This window comes from Pyxicephalus adspersus, chromosome 10 (assembly GCF_032062135.1).
Source record: "Pyxicephalus adspersus chromosome 10, UCB_Pads_2.0, whole genome shotgun sequence".
Taxonomy (NCBI): domain Eukaryota; kingdom Metazoa; phylum Chordata; class Amphibia; order Anura; family Pyxicephalidae; genus Pyxicephalus; species Pyxicephalus adspersus.
Genome location: NC_092867.1, coordinates 6,172,454 through 6,190,030, shown reverse-complemented (window position 1 = coordinate 6,190,030; position 17,577 = coordinate 6,172,454). Strand labels below are relative to the sequence as shown.

The window sequence follows — 17,577 nt, the reverse complement described above, 5'->3', positions numbered from 1 at the left end:
TAGAGCAGGTCATGTGACGAATATCATATCTGCTATAGCTGGTAGTTCAGGACCGGAATGGCTTGCCAGTACCTGCTAAAAATGTCAATCTGGATATCTTGTATGGAGACTATGCAGTTATCAAGACTTCTGTATATGGGACTACAGACATAAATGGAAGAATAAGGTTTGTTCTGGAAACCTCAGAGTGGAGTAACCAAGTCTTTATAACGGTAAGACAAAAATCCTTTGTATTCCCAATCCCTCCTGCACCACCTCCCTTCTTCTTACTATTTGCCCCATCTTCCCTATACTTTCCTCCTTTTAACATATTACAAACATACATATGAAAACTGATCTCCGGCCAGATATAAAATAATAATAAATTCAGCTCTGTATTTATTAACACACCGTTTAATGTATCTAAAATGGAAATATTTTTACCATTGCATGCTGCATTTTATTCACTAGATATATATCTTGTATAAAGGCAAGGTATAACCATCGGGGCCACACATGAAATGCTCATTAGTCACATATATTTCTATATGGATCTGTGATTTGATTCTCTTTCACTGTTCAATATACTTATGTTTTATTTGCAGCCGTTGCTGGATAATAAATATGAAACGGGCACACAAGAATTTAGGCGGACAATTTCTCCCTTGTACACTGAAACCAAATCCTTCTTACATCTGGAGCCGATCGATGGAATCATCCCATGTGGTGTCAGCCAAACTGTACTGGTCAACTACACTTTACACCCTGCGGATTTGGAAAATGGCGCCACAAGTGTGAACTTCTATTATATAGTAAGTCTTCCACCTACATCATCTCTACAGTTTAATATCACAATCCCCCCTAGAAAAGCATCAAAAGGAAACCTACAATTATATAAAAGTTTCCTGATTATTCACAGGTCATTGTACCCACCTTGCTGATTTTGGAGGGACTTTTACCCTTTAAGGCATATCAAATAAAATGTATAGCTATCAAAATAGGCTTTTTGATTTTTTTAAATTCTTTTTTGTAGGTTCTTTGCAAATCTGGAATTTTGCTTTCAGGAACTCAAGCAATTACTCTGAAAGACCAATCCTGTAAGTACAATCTCTGATTTCAATGTCCCCAAATGTAGGTCATCTATCATGGCCAGGGTTACCTGTCCACCCATAACCCACTCTCAGTGTGCTTCATTTAGGATTTAGTTCTGCTTTAATGATTTCTAAGTCAGTGATTCATAATGGGATAGAACAAAGGAGTTCAGCCAGATACCTTAAAACCTGTCACAAGTTATCGACATACTTGCTTCATGTGCGATTGAAAATGTGGACTCTAAAAGATCAGCTTTCAATCCAATTTGCATTTTTAGGAGTTCAACAATGGCAAATTACATAATAAAAGCCAGTTTTCATCATACCTTTGGAAATATTAAGAGTAACTGCAGTATGTTAAATTACCACTAGATGTCAGTGTTGCAATGATTGATGGCCAGCATGTGATTGGGAAAGGAGCAGAAGGTATAAAAAAAGCATAAAAAGCATCAAGGTGAACAGAAATATCAGATTTGCTGGAAAAAGAAAATGTTTCAAAACAAAATAATTACGTGAGGGGTCTCTCTCTTGGAACTGGCATTGAGCTTAGTCTAGTGGGCACTGCAAAAAGTAATTTTTACCAGATTTTATAACATTTCAGGGAATCAAGTGTCTTAGGTGATCAGGAAGGAGTTTTCCCCTGGTGGAGCAAAGTGAACAATGATTTGAGTTTTTATTTTGCCTTCCTCTGGATAAACCATGAAAATAGATTTCTGAATAGAATATGCAGGTTTTCAGGGTGCCAATTATATCTAGTGGTGTAAGTAAATAAACATTGGCGTTTTTAACCAGACTATATAACCTTGTTCTGTCCCAAATTAAAAGAAAACATTTGACTTTCTTTTTTTATCAATGTTTAAAACCGAGTTAACTGCATAAAGATCATAATAAACATCCATGTTATGTAAAACTGTGTTTCATAAGTGAGATCCCCCTTAATATCTTGTCTTAGTAACCGACCCATCAGGAATTAAGGGAAAATCTTTACAAAATGAAGGGATTGCCCACCTGTCACCTAGACAAATGTCCCAGTTGGAAAAATTCTCTATGAACAAGACCAATGTTTACATTTTTTTTATGGATGCATTTATTTTTGTATATAACATAGTAATAGAAGATAATACTTGAACATATATAAGTATTGTGTCTGAATGTTGTTTTACTGTCAGCAGCAGCTTCTATAGCTACTTTATTAACAATATAACTTCCAGCTGTCATTTTGACGGCTGGGAATAGCCGACAGGTTCACCAGCAGGTGGCAGTGGGGCACAAGGACTACACATGCTCCAAATACTTGGATTAGGTTGTTTTGGGTATATAATAAAGATGCCCAGTGTCTACATCTGGTTTGGCTATGTATACCACTTGAACACCTTTTTGGATTACTGCTGGAAATTTTAGTAAACTTATTTCTTTAATATTAGGTAAAAAAATATGTAATTTCAGTTTTTATTTTGTAACAGCCCTGAAAGGTGTTCTCAAAGTCCCAGTTACCTTCACATACTTGTCTGGGACGGCCCCCAAGATGCTGGGTTTCCTCATACTGAGCAATCGAACTGTGGCTGCGGATAAAATTTTTTTCCAGGTGGAAATATGTTTTCCAAACACGGTAAGACCAGGTCCAAGCAAAAATGATTTCCGTGTATAATATATATAAAGAAAGAACTTTCGGGGTTTTTTTCTATCAGTCAATGGGCTTTCAATATGCACTATGACAGTTCTTCTCAACCAGGGTTTTGTGGAACACTAGGGTTCCCTTGGGGGTTGCAAGAGCAATGTGAAATTTGTCCCCCTCGGGTCAGTGTAAGTGGCACCAATGATCATTTTGGCTATCTGTAAGTTTGACATTCTTCTCAATTGCCAGCAATGTACAAGGCAATCTCCCATCCACCCAATCTCACAGCTCAAGCATCATCAGGATTTCCCTTTCCTCAGCCAATCAGGGAGCAGAGCTATCAGCAGAACTTTACTATGCTGACAGCTCTGCTCCCCTGATTGGCTGAGGAAAGGGAAATCCTGATGATGCCTTTGCTGTCATCAGGCTTTCCCTTTCCTCAGCCAATCACAGAGCAGTAGAGGTATGAATGGAGATAGTATCTCCATTCAACCTCTATTGCCCTAGGGCTGCGGGAGTGATCAGGGGAGCAGAGCTGTCAGCATAGTAAAGCTCCGCTGATTGCTCCGCTCCCTGATTGGCTGAGGAAATGGAAACCCTGATGATGCTTGAGCTGTCATCATGGTTTCCTATTTTCCAGCCAATCACAGAGCAGTAGAGGTAAAGACGTATCTCTATTCAACCTCTATTGCCCTGTATTGCTTGCGGTTACAGCTAATTGAAGGCACCTGCTTTCAATTAGCTTAACTGTCCGGGAATTCCACAATTACATTATAATTCATAATGTTATTGTCGGATAACCTGTAAAAAATAAAAAAAGAACAAGGTAAAATTAAAACACAAACAAATAAATTAATTTCGGGTTTTTTTTTTTTTTTTCCCGAATTTTTGCTGTAGAATCCCGTGTTTTTCGGGTCGGGTATATCCGAATTCGAACAGCCTTATTCAGGTCAATTATAGGGACAACCCGAATTCGAACATCAACACTAGTCACAACACATTTTCTCACGCTTCTTCTAGATCATGTGCCTTACACCAATGTTCATATATTAAAGGAACAACTTCTTTACTTTAGATTACATTAGATTGGAACATTAGATTTATGTTATGGCACCCAGTTCTTACAGGTGCCCTAATAACATACAGCAAGAATATCATTTTTAGGAAATTTTTATCTTTTAATATGATAAACTCGTTACTCGTTTCGCAACTCCTTACTCGTTTCGCAAGCGTTGCTTCCTCAGGAGGCATGAGACATCACACAAATAATACTTTATTTTCAGAAAGATGAAGAAGGGAATCCCTGTTTGATGTCCCATGCCTCCTGAGAAAGTAATGCTTGCAAAACACATCAAGATTAATGGACATGTATGTCTTTTAATGAGTAATAAATAATATGTTTTTATAATTGATATTGCCTTTTGGTGCTTTAAAAGTCCAATAAATCTGGAAAATAAACATTGTAGAAACTATAGATGTGGCACCTAAATTTTATAGCTATCCCCCAAATTGATAATTTTTTGAAGCTGAGATGATGTTATTAGTATTCTGCAGGCAGAATGAAGGGATTTTGTAACTAATCAAAAGTTTAGAGGATTCAGCAGAGAAGTACACAGGTGCTGTGCATTACCAAAAATCTGGATAATAGGTGCACAATACTTTGAAAGACAAAAAGTAGGGATTTTAACTGCATATGTCAATATCTAAAAAGCGAAAAAATACATATCAAACTTTTAATAAACAGTGTTTTATTATTAAAAATATACATAGTATTTTATCCATTATTCGAAAATAGACTTGATTTTTTCTGATGCAACTGCTCCAAACGTCAACGCGTTTCATGGATCAGCTCTGCTTCATCAGGAGTAATTAGGAACAAAACATGTCACCATAGTCCAATATGGATAATCCAATTCATCTAATATTACAATTGTATCCAAACCACTCTATGCTCACAGATGATTTATATAGGGAGGTAGATGAGACAATTCAAGGACCCCCTCAGTCACTGGCATATTTTCTATAATTAGTGGAGTGTGACTAAGAAAGCCACAATTCACAGATTTATACTTCTGTGCTCTGTCTTGTTACAACGAGCACCATGCTAACCATTCTTTGGCATTACAGCCTTTTAGAGTTGTATGAGGCTGGTGGATAAACCTCCAAGGGATTGTAGCCTTATACATGCCTAATGGCACTAAATCCAATTACATGCCAACAGATTATCATTAGTTGGTCATGAAATTCTTTTTATCTTCTTGATAGCATTGACAATCTTCTGCTCCCTTGCAGGCATTGTTGAGTTTCGAACGCCCGGTGTCCACCCCAAAAGCTGACATTGGTCTCCTTGTTACATCTACTGTTGGATCTATTTGTGCGCTACGGGTCGTGGATAAAAGTGTCCAGATCTCTTTTGAAGATAAGGAATTAACCAAAGAAATGGTAAGAGAAAAATATGACTTTGGACATAGAAAGTGGGCAGTAGCTGTATGTTCCTTCGGAGATGCTATTTCCATATGTTGCATTGCTACACATTGGTGCTAGTAGAACAGCCTTACTATTATCATTATTATTAATATTAATAATAAAAAACAGGATTTATATAGCGCCAACATATTATGCAGTGCTGTACATTAAATATGAGTTGCAAATTACACGGTATAGAAAAACTGCAGCTGTTGTGGTTGTATCTCAAGAAACAGTACTCTGAAATGGTAAATATATTTGTTGTAAATGCTTTTATATACAAGTAACCCAAAGCTGAACACAGGAACATGTACAATATAGTTACCAACTGTCCCTATTTCCAGGTATACACCCAATTTAGCATATTGCCCCTGGAAATATTAATGATTTGGGGGATAAATGGCAGCTCTCTGTGTTGATCGAAGGTATAAAATATTGATTCCCATGGAGGTTTGACCACAACTGTGGCAAAAATCCCTCATCCAGTCCAGATATAATGTCCTGCATTTTGCAAGGCTTGTTCACATGGTTGGGTTGTATTTTTTTTAACATGCTTTGGTGGGTTGCTATCCATGCCTAATGGCACTCCAAACATATATTACCAGCACAACATGCAGTAATGTATGGCACAACTGTGTGTTTCTGTAAGCTGTGCTTCCAAAAGCATGGGCTACGTTAATTTACAATGTGATGCGTTGGGCTGCCCATTGCCATTATTAGGCTGGCGAATGCAATGAATGCTACAGAAATGCACAGAGCCATAGTGCAAATAGCTCCAACCCTTTACATCAAAATATAATATATTGCAGCTTGCATGTTTTAGATGTGGTTGTTACGTTCATTTTTTTTTCTCATGGTATAGGTCCATTTATGCCAGGTGTACGGGCTATAAGGGACAGCATTGGGTTGGATATCACATGTTGGTTCATTGCAATGCATTTGTTCTTATTGACACCCCAAGCTTGTCACCTATTATGCATTGTCTTGTAAGAAATAAAGTCCTTTGCCATGCGTTAGGCGGCTCATTTAAATGAAAAGGCTGCCTTAACCTAATGAAAGTGCACTATATTGGCTGTGCAGATGTGAACCAGGTCTAATACCAATCAAATAGGAAAACCATTGATTCGTGTACATAACAAGGGGATTTTGCATGAGCCAATATTCCTTAGACTTGTTTCTTGATCCAAAGTTGAATGATCTCATCTTGAGACCCATCATACTTGATATCAGATAAAAAGTGTACTTTTTCATCCTTGTCTCCAAAATTAGGAGCCTAAGGGCAGCCATTCACTATCAATATCACAGAGTTTTTATTGTTTACCTGGCTGTGGACCCATCTGCCAATGCATGGCCACCTTAAACCTAAAAGGGGGTTAGAAGTGGATTGGTGGAACCTATCCCCATACAGCTGTTCCAGCCAGAAAGTTATTCCATACTGAGACCGCATTCCACATCCTAGGCTCCAGTGGGAGTATAAAGTAGAAAAAACATGGTGGAAAAGGGAATCTGATAAAAAAGTAATGATTCCCAGTGTCACCTGAATTGCACATGCATCCTTGAAAAATGCACCTCAGTCCCAAGGAACATGTTGGACGAATGTTGGCTTATGAAGAATGTCCATCCATAATAGTAAATGTTACTAAATATCTCTTTAACATTTAACATTTCTTTAAAAAACAAAGATTGCAATGTTTTATATAAGTGCAAGTGCTTCATAAAAAAAGAAATATCCCTGCTTTGTTCCTCCTTATTGTTATCTCAATTGCATACCCGCGTATAAAATTTTATAATGATCAGTTGGCCCATGGTTGATATGTACATGTGATCTTGGTCCATAAGGTGCATGCTGGTTAGGAAACTCAACTGAACCTAAAAAAGCCCACCCTAAATGTAACCACCAATGATACTCCATTCTTGGACCTAACCACTGTCAAATTACAACAATCATATTAAAAAATTAATTTTTTAATGATTAATTCATTGATTACACAATTGCTTCTTACATGTAAGGCTTTATATCCTTAACAGGACGTTGGTTTGAAGATTCTGACAAATACACAAGTCAAGAAACCTCCACACCAGACCACTTGCCCTCCATTTATGGCAATGGAAATGAGTAAAAGACGATTTTTATTTAACTTTTGTGATGAATGTCAATACATAGGGCCTGATTTATTAAGGGGATCCAAGGCTGGAGAGGATACACTTTCATCAGTGAAGCTGGGTGATCCAGCAAACCTGGAATGGATTTCCTAAAAGTCATTTGCTATTTGTTAGCAAATGTTTTTAATTCTGGACCAGATCCATTCCAGGTTTGCTGGGTCACTCACTTTATGAAGAAAAGTGTATCCTCTCCAGCCTTGAAGAGCTTTATTAAATCAGGCCCTCTGTGTTAGAAATTGCTTTGAAAGGCAAGCTTTGCAGAAGTGTTAGGGGAAGGTTGTCTCAGGCCGACATGGACAATACTGACCATGGAGAATTAAAGCTGATCTCCAACCTTCCTTTCTGTCATGCACAGTTTTGTAGTCTCTTCTACTGGACTGAAATTGGTTACTGTGATTTATTGCATTGTGTTAGTGTCCAATAATGTCCATTAGAAGCTGGAGCAAGTCAGACAAAGCCCACCTTATTTCCTGACTGGAGGACACCAGCTTCTTCTATCCATGTCAGGTGCTCTCTTTCTGGTAGTCACAGCTTTTTTGGATAGTAGTTAGAACTTTCCCTTTTTTTGGGGGGGGGAGCTCAAAGTTTTGTTTAGGTGGTGGGTGGAGGTACTACTTTTATCCCTACTAACACTATTATTCTACCTTCACCACTTGGGAGTTTATTTATAAAGAAGTGAATCTAACATTCACTGAAACATTATCTGCTGGAAAATCAACTACTGCCATTGAAACACATGGACCTAGAAGATTCTCCACCGGAGAACATTTCACTGCTTTATAAATAGACGGCTTGGTGAGAGGTCCAGACCAGTTTCTCTCAACAGAGGTTCCATGGAACCTTAAGGTTCCTTCCGAGGTTGCTAGGGGTCCTTTAGGCAATAGGCACGTTGCCCCGTGAGGTCAATTTAAGTGACACCAATGATTTTGTTTAGCTTTTTGTAAGGGTGACATTTTTTCCAAAGTACAAAAAATGTAGGAGGTCCTCTTATTTCTGACCACCACACTAATATACTGTGAGATATAGTAATATACTTTGGGTATAGTTATGATAGCAGGGATTCCCTGAAGACCTAAAAGTTTGAAAACAGCTGTAAAACAAGGGTTAGGATAAAAGTTCTAAACGATTATTACCATTAAAGAAGAACTCAACAATGGCACCTCTTATAATTCTATCCTGTCAAGTTTACTGTACAGCTTTATTCTTTATTTTGTCACAGAACCCTTAGCTGTGGAATCAATAAAATTTGAAAAAGTTGCAGCTGCCCGCACGGACAAAGTTCGCAAGTATTTTCCTGAAACGTGGCTTTGGAGGTTGGTAGAGATTGGGTGAGTAGGCTTGGTGTTTAGCATTGGGTCTTGGTCAACTTCATCCTGAAAATCAGTTATATAGCCTGAAGTGAAAAAAGTCTAACAACGCTGATTGGATCCAACGTCTTGGGTGGGATTCCCAGTCAAATGGCCAGGCTCTCTCAAGATGTTGTTGGCATCTAATAATAACTGCTATCTGTTTTCACTCTAAAGTTTTTTTTAGCTGCATGGACACACTGGGCCTGATTTAATAAAGCTTGGGCAGATAGATTATCAAGAGAAAACCTGAGTGATCCAGCACCCATTCTACCTTCTCCGGTCTTGGGGAGCTTCAATAAGTCAGCCCCACTGAGCCGCATGCGATAACGGTTATTGACAGGCTTGGAGATTACAGCTGGTGGAAGAGCAATGAATTCAACCAACGACAGGCTTTCAGGGTGTCAGGGTTTTTGGGTATAGGTTGCCTGGTGTACTTTTGTTTGAATTTAACTATCTGATGCTAGGAAGATTCAAATCGAACCAAGTAGAAGTTTTATGTAGTAGATGAATTCTACTATTTGATTTTACCAAAATTCCACTAAAAAGCAATAAGATTTTACATAATAAATTCCCTGTATATAGCCATAGATTACTGTAATATGTATCTCCACAATTGTCCTGATTCTACTATAATTCCACTTCTAAGGGGCTGAATGATTGATATCACTTCCATGTGGCCCTTGAAGCCACATAAAATGCCCTTCTCATTCTTCCCAATGGCCCACAATGTAAGAGGAACTCTTCCCACTAACCACCATGCTAATATTCTGTGAGCTTTGGATACAGGAACTATAATAGGGATTCCCTAAAAACCTGAAATTTATTTCAATGGTTCCCCTATGTTAAAAAAAGGTTTGCACCACTTTGATTGACACTTGGTTCCATATTTTTCTCATGACTGTAACAGTGTTACTTTTTTAACTGGATGTGTACTTACATGAAATGCTCATAGTTCTTTGTACATTGATGGAGCCCAATCCAATACTGATTGTCACTCTTCTTTGGTTTATCCAGAACTCAATATTTGTACCTAATTCAATCCCATCCAATGTCATCCTGTCTTTTACAGTTCAAATACCAAGACCATTATGACGACTACCCCCGACACCATCACACAGTTTAATGCCAGGACCTTCTGCATAGGGAACAGCGGCTTTGGTCTCTCCTCTGAAGTATCCTTGACCGTTTTCAAGCCATTCTTTGTAGACCTTGTCCTTCCCTATTCTGTCATCCAAGGGGAGACACTGACACTGAAAGCCCTGGTTTTTAATTATCTACCCCAGTGCATAAAGGTAACAATTGATAAGAAGTTTAATCAAATAAGACTTTCACCTATATTGGTTACAAGTTAGGGGGAACTGATATGCAATTTAGGGTATAATAAAAGCGGGAGCTTTCGGGGTGCAGAGTGTAGGTTTGATGTAACGTTTTACCCATTTTATTTTATTACTCCCAGGTCCAGGTAACACTGCTCCAGTCCTTGTTTACCATACAAAACTGCTTTAACTGCCAATATACCAAATGCATCTGCGCAGATGAATCTGTCAGCTTCAACTGGAAAATTACTGCTAACAAAATCGGTAAATATCATTAAATGTCACAATATACAGCAACAATGCAAGAATCTGATGTATTTTCACAGCTCTTACAGCTAGCAACCTTTTCTGTATGTAGAAGTTATTTTATTTTTTTAGTGCCTTCAGGTTTTCTTTTGCACTGCACCAAAGGTGTCTAGCGCTGTTTGGCATGGTGGTCCCCTTGCACTGGTGTAGCTGCATCATTTTCTACATTCTGAAAGGACCCTGCCATAGGGCATTCATTAGGTAATGTCCACATCATGCAGACAGTGACACCCAAATGTCCTATATATAAGAATTCGGAGGATTCGGCACTGGACCATCATGTGACTGTGGCTCCAGTTGCCTAAAAATGGCTTTTTTTTTCATGATAACAACTTTGGAGGATTAATATTTGTCAACAGATCAGCCTTACCTTCTTCCAGTTAAATTATCCACCATTCTCTTTCCTAATGTACTCCATGACCTTGTCTACCATAACCTAAAAAATCCAATGAGCCCAATAGGAATGGGAAATATTTATAAACCAGTAATAGGATGTTCTCCAAAATCAGTAAAGTGGAATCTTCCAGGTATTTGAGTTTAAAAAAGTACTGATTAATTCACTTGCAGCAAGTCTAGGTGTGGTTGTCACATTTACTTCTTTATTAATATACCCGTTTGTATTGTGTTTGAATATACATTAGGCAAATATGGCTGTCCCCACTTACATACAACGTACATCTGATACATGTGGCATGGACATATATAGATAAAACAAATGGATAGCCACATTTTTTAGGTATATTAAAGGATTAGAATTTCACTCCCATGTTGTGTCTCTGCTGAAAAGATTCACCCTCTCTATATATCCCGGTAATACCTGTTACCAAGACCAAAGGTCATCATTTTGTTTTGTACATACACTTTATTTCTCTTTGCTCCTATCATAGCATTGAATGGGTTATCACAATCAGCTGTGATTTTGTAATAGATACTATAAAGACTCTGGGCTTTTGTATCGAAGTGATTTGGGTGACTTTAGATCTACCCAAAAATTGTTATCTATGGCTGGAAGTAGGGCCATGAAAATACTGAATATATAGATCGAATAAGCCCTTGCTCAAATTTTGTAATAAAAAAAAATTGCAACTACCATTTTATTCCAGTGGCTGCTTTCAGAAAAAATAAAATGTTGGGGAGGTTAAAGTGAAACCTGTGATACTCACCTGTTCCCGTTTCGTCGCTGGACATCGCTATCTTCTAGATTGGTTAAGCCAGGATGGCCCATTCTGCAATAATGACCTCAAAGAGGAACATTAATTCTGTTTTAAGTAATCTTAAAGCCATAAAATTCATTTCAATATATGTGGAAAGTAAAAAAAAATAGCAAAAATCCAGGTAAAACTGAGAAAAAAGACATTTTTAGTTTAAACACTTGACCTGTATATGTGTATGAATTGGTTAGTCTGTTGTCTTCGCAGGATTTCTGCCGCTGACTGTGAGAGCTGAGGCCGTGGACAGCACCGTTACCTGTGGAAGCAAAGCGGTCTATGTGCCGCCTAATGGAAATCTGGACATTCTGCAGAAACAATTGCTTGTCAAGGCAAGTCTTTACTTCTTATGTGCACTGAACATTCTTAATTCCATAGGACTCCTTAACTTTTACTAACTTTGATGACTTTCTTTGCCATTTATGACTTTCAAGAGCTAATTCTTTCCATAGACACTAATAAAATGACTATGGATGGAAACTTGAACTGTTATGTGTTTAATTTCCTCTTCCTACTGTCTGAATAACTTGATTTTAACCCTAAAAAACATAAGTGTTTTGTAAATAACAGATAAATCGAGGATTCAATGCAGAAGAGATACAATGCACACAAGCTTACTAGATTCTCAGCAGGTTCAAAGATTATGTTTGAAAAAGACCGGCGCAATTAACAGATCAAAAAATTAAGGCTCATAGTTAAGATTAAGGAGAGACAAAAAGCAAAAGCGTGTTAAAGAGACTATAAGCCTTGACTGGTTGGTGCTATCTAGGGTGGCTTAATATAGTGGTAATTTAATGGTGGTTGCAAGGCAAATGCCTGCCAGGAAGGGTGACACCAAAAGACAATGGTGCATGTACAGACTATAGAGGACCCCCAATCAAATACAGACAAAAAAGGCTTTTCTGAAGATGGATCCCTTTGAGTCACCATTGGCCCATTTCCTCTTAGCACCGGACTTGAGGCAGCTCTGGTTGAGTTTCCTTGACTATTTAGTGTTCCTTGTGGTGGTCCAACAGTGATGTTTGGCAGGATCCACGTTTACGTGGATGGTTGTGGAAATGGTGCAGTTACTGCTTCCCAAGCACCTATGATCAGCACCTATATCTGAATAAGCTTTGTTTATAATGGTGGACAGGCATTTAACACGGTCCAAAAGACAACCATCAGGGGTTTCCAGTAATGTCTAGGAATGTTGGCTCTACCATGATATTTGATGAACTTCCCTCAATCACCTATCAAAACTACGTCTTGAAAGTTCTCCTTTGTTTCAAGGATAGAGCATTAATGAATCCATTAACTGATAAATAATAGGTTGGTAACTTTACCTGGTAACAGTTGGCTTAACCACCTACTAACCGTCTTTCTGGACAAGCTCTAACTTAGCTCTTGAGCTCCTGGTATTGGATTTTTGCAGAGATACATAGTTTTACTCTTTCAACCCTGTGCACCATAAGAGCTATAAGGGAACCAATGTCCCAACAATTTGGCTATGGTTACAACTGCCTGGGGTAATTCCATATTCCTTCTATTTAAAGCTGTATGGAAACTGCACAATCGTGTACTTTATTCATACAAAATTCTTACCTTCATCTCCCACTGTCTTTTTTGCAGCCTCAAGGCATTAAGAAGGAAATCACCCAGAACACGTTCCTCTGTTTAAAAGGTAAAAAGAAAAAAAAAAGATTGGGTAGTTCAGCACCCTAATGGGAAAAGTAAATAAGGAATTTTGTTTTTTTCCTAATGGAGCAAAGCAAATTGAGCCATGTTTTGTATTTTATTTGCCTTCCTCTGGATTAGTTATGGGCATAGGGGCATAGAAGATGCTGTTTTTTTTATAAGTTGGTAAACTCAATGAACTTGGGGCTTTTTAGTCTGAATAACCATATCTTGAACCATCCTACTAAATTATATGTCAGTTTTTTGCTGAAATTGAAAGATTGAAACCCATGAGAATAAACCACCCCCCGGAAGTCTCTTCTATCTACAGATGTATTTTTTTGGATCTCTGAGTTATTGGACCTGATTTAATAAAGCTCTCCAAGGCTTGAGAGGATACACTTTTAACAGTGAAACGGGGTGATCCAGCAACCCTGGAATAAATTTTGTAAACAAAAATTTGCTATTTGTTAGCCAATGTTTTCAATCATGGACCAGATCCATTCCAGGTTTGCTGTATCACTTAGGTTCACTGATGAAACTGTATCCTCTCCAGCCTTGAAGAGCTTTAATAAATCAGCCCCATTTGGTCTGGGTCTGAAAGTCTCAAAAAAGTTCTTCAATGAACTTGTAGCAATGTCCCGTTGAAGCTACAACTATGGTGGTTGACTTGACCTTAAATATCTTCATGATGTTGCATGGCATCTGGGCTTTCCCAGTGGGGAAACAATAACTTTATAGAATTTCTTTATTCTGTACATTTCTTTTTTTGGGTATTGCTTGCCATGAACTAAATTTTTCTAAGTTGACTTTTTTTTCTCTTCAGGTTATCAAAGAGAACTCACCTATAAGCACTTGGATGGATCATACAGCGCCTTTGGAGAAAATGATGGTGAAGGCAGCACATGGTAAAGATAATACCAAATATAAATGCGTTCTCTATATACACCTAAACCTTGTGCTGCTGTGTAAGTAAGATAACATGAACCTTTTTTTGGAAAGATGTTTGTTTTTAGAACACACTGTTAGACAATTTCCAGAATATTTAACTACCCGCATAATATCCAGCACTCAATAGTGACTGCAGATGTTTACACGAAAAGTACAGGGACAGGAAGGGACCCTAGAGAGGTCTTGCTGTCTATGGGAAGAGGTTATAAGTGAGGACATCATTATAAGGTCATTGGAGTAGCTGATAGGGCAGGTAGGGACATATTTACATATCAAATAAAAATGTGAATGTACATGTAGTGTTCTAACCCTATTTCAGTCTTAGAGTAATACTGGATACCTAAATCTGGCTTATTATGAATTGGGGATGTTATTGTCACACCGCAATCCCACCTCCGACCTAACTTCGGTTGGTGCTGGTGACATCACTGCATCCAAGATAATTTTCTTGAGTTCCCAGGGTGCAGCGGTGATATCAGCCTGACTATTTGGAAGATGGGCCAAAGGTGAGTTGTTGGTTACATTACTTATTATTAAAAAAACACTTTTTAAAATTGGGGAGGCTGGCATTAGTAACTGACTTGGGGCTCCCCTGGCAAACTGATTTGGGGCTCCAGTGCGGGGTTTTGTTGGCTGAGGAGAATCCCAGGCCATTGTGCAATGTCACACTTTACATCTCATTATGTCTGTCCCTGGCTGGAGGAGAAGCAGAGTTTGTATAAGGGAAGGTCCATGACACCACACTTTTATTTGGTGCCTTGCTTCACTTCTGCTCACTTAACCTAATGGTCACGTTTGCCCATTTTATGTCTATACTGTATATGCCTCACTCCTATCTCAACTTGACATCATTGCTCTAGACCAGTGTTTCTCAGCTTTTTAAACATGGGGGAGCCTTGGAAAAACATTTTAGGTTTTTAGGGAACCCCTTGTATAATTAATATATCCACAACTCAGAGAATATTAGCTTGGTGGTCAGTCGGAAGAATTCCTCTTACATTGCAGCCCAGAGGGAAGAATGTCACCCTTACAGATGGCCAAAGACAACTGGTTAAACTGATCTGGGAGTCACAAAATTATCATTACTCAAAGAACCCCTATCAACTTTTGGAGGAACCCTGATTGAGAACCACTGCTGTAGACCAATATCCAAATAGTGAGAATGGTGGACCATGCTTATGCAATCCCTCTGATGTCATCATCAAGAGTATATATGAAAAGTTAGCAATGCATGAGCACCATTGGGAGACACCATAACAAGAATTGGCTGAACAAAGGGTGATATTATCCTTGAAGATCTTGAGTAGGGGTGAGCGAGAATGCCTGTTGCAGTCTCGCGAAAGTATCCTTGAACTTCCAATGGTTCCTCGAAGTTTCGGCGAACCGATTTAGCGAAGCCATCGGATAAGGAAATTAAAACAGGAGGAATCTCCCTGTTTGCGATCCCCGGGGCACTAGAGGTTAATTAACTTCTAGTGCCCAGGGGATTGCACACTCTTCCCAATGAATGCAGCCACAGCTGAAATCATTGAGCAGCAAAGGAGAACCTCCTGACATTGTAATATATGTATTTCTTACAAATGATATATATTATTACAGATACAAATGTATCACTTGTAAGAGATACTTTTATTACAATGTCAGGAGGTTCTCCTGTGCCTAAATAACCTCTAGTGCCCGGGGATCGCAGAGGATGATGCAGCTCTGGAAATCCTTCTGTTGGACGAGAGCTCGACCTCTCGGCGAATCAGAAGGCTGTTCTCGCTTACATTTTTGGTAAGCGAGAAAGGCTCGATTCGCCACGGGATCGAACTTGATATTCTTGCTCGCTCATCCCAAATCTTGAGTAACTGGAGACATTGGTGATAAGTCAGTCCAGTGATTTGAAATAGACTGACCCTGTTTTTGACTAGTACCCTACTATAATAAGTTCCAAATATGACCAATGGATCTTGTATCTCCTCAGGCTCACCACGTTCGTCATCAAGTGCTTCTATCAAGCAAAAAAGTACGTATTCATCGATGAGAAGGTCCTCCAGCAGGCTGTGCAATGGCTGACTACTAGTCAGAATCCGAATGGCTGTTTTAAAAGCAGGGGTAAACTGTTCCACACTCTCATGAAGGTAATTTAGTCAAAGTAAATGACTATACCTGAAACAGTATAGAGTTTGTGAATTCTGGTTAATGTGTTGGAGATTTTTGAATGGCCTTGTACATGTGGGCCATACCTTCTATATTAACACATTGTCCTGAATGAGCCATTTCTTTGTTGACCTGGTAAGTGTAAGTTCATGATGCAACTGAATGATATTGGGCTTCTAGTGTGTCCCTGAACCTCTTAAGAGACCCCAACTTACATTACTGGGGCTACTGATGTCATATCCAAGATGGTGGAGCCCAGCAGCAGTCTCAAGACTATTGAATGGCTATACAAGGGAAGCTTTCACAGGTATATAACATTCAGAATATACATTAAATGCACATGTATTCTTATGGAAAGATTGTTGTTGGAATGTAATGTCTCGTAACTGGGTCTCTTAAAGGAGATTTATTTACGGCTAGATATGCCCAAAGTTGGGAGCTCTGTCCCCGTGTTATGGCATTGTAAACCCCAGGCAGATATAAACAGTAATAATACAGCTATATGGTCCTGCAAAAATAAATGTATTTTTATATACAGCTAGGATAAATACCTGAATCTCTATTGTAGAGTACAACTCTGACAGGTCAAAGGGCAGTAGTAAGAGCCAATAAGATGTGCTGCATGCACATGTATTGACACAAAAGAAGAGGAGTAATGCACCAGTACACTGCTGCTCCATAATCATCCTATTGGCAGCCCAGGGGAGTGTTCTTGTTGCAGAAGTAGAGAAAAAAGACTTGGCTCCACTAAATGTTAATTTTGTCTGGCTGTTTATTTAGCAGACAGCTTTAGTTTTGCTTTCAGAAAATTAGTACAAGACTAAAATATACCTGCTATGGGCTATTACCTCATTTGTGATGGATATGGCTCTGCCGCCAGATATGACTGTACATAGCAGATTTGTTACATCCTTGATTTGTATATTTCCCCAGCACTGTTTTTTAAAATGCTACTTATAAGGCATCAATAAGTCAGCATACTTATTAAAAAGAAACCTTTACAATTTTATTTCCTGAAATGAAAACAATTAGGACACATTTAACATGACTTCAACCTTGTACAATCTCAATCATATTCAACGCGTTTCGCGGAAGACATACCCTTCTTCAGGAATTTCTTGAGATTTGTAACATTTGGGAAAGCGAATGGCACCACATAAGGCTTTATTCAGTTGAACACCAGATTTTGCTTTGCATACTAATGCTGAAAGCACATAAGGCTGAAAAATAATAATTTGTCTTTATTTTTTTTCAGGGTGGAGTTGAAGATGACCTGTCACTCTCTGCTTACATCACAGCTGCACTTTTAGAAATTGGGAGTCTCAAGGAGGTGAG

At 38.6% G+C, this 17,577-nt stretch overlaps 2 protein-coding genes across 2 annotated transcripts in view; both read left to right on the top strand.

The window, feature by feature from the left end:
- The first annotated feature begins 569 nt into the window (after positions 1-569).
- Positions 570-6,043, top strand: LOC140339895 (alpha-2-macroglobulin-like protein 1). The gene is made up of 5 exons (XM_072424808.1): positions 570-791; positions 1,013-1,076; positions 2,534-2,679; positions 4,978-5,127; positions 6,014-6,043. Exons 1-5 carry the CDS (start codon positions 570-572, stop codon positions 6,041-6,043), a joined length of 612 nt encoding a protein of 203 aa, XP_072280909.1.
- A 3,516-nt stretch (positions 6,044-9,559) lies between these two features.
- LOC140339894 (alpha-2-macroglobulin-like protein 1) overlaps positions 9,560-17,577 on the top strand; it is an 11,307-nt gene continuing 3,289 nt past the window's right edge. Inside the window, exons 1-7 of the mRNA XM_072424806.1 lie at positions 9,560-9,955; positions 10,120-10,243; positions 11,704-11,825; positions 13,105-13,156; positions 13,976-14,057; positions 16,067-16,223; positions 17,498-17,572. Coding sequence (XP_072280907.1) covers positions 9,752-9,955; positions 10,120-10,243; positions 11,704-11,825; positions 13,105-13,156; positions 13,976-14,057; positions 16,067-16,223; positions 17,498-17,572 — 816 coding nt within the window. The 5' untranslated portion in view covers positions 9,560-9,751. The remainder of the gene's footprint in view (positions 9,956-10,119; positions 10,244-11,703; positions 11,826-13,104; positions 13,157-13,975; positions 14,058-16,066; positions 16,224-17,497; positions 17,573-17,577) is intronic.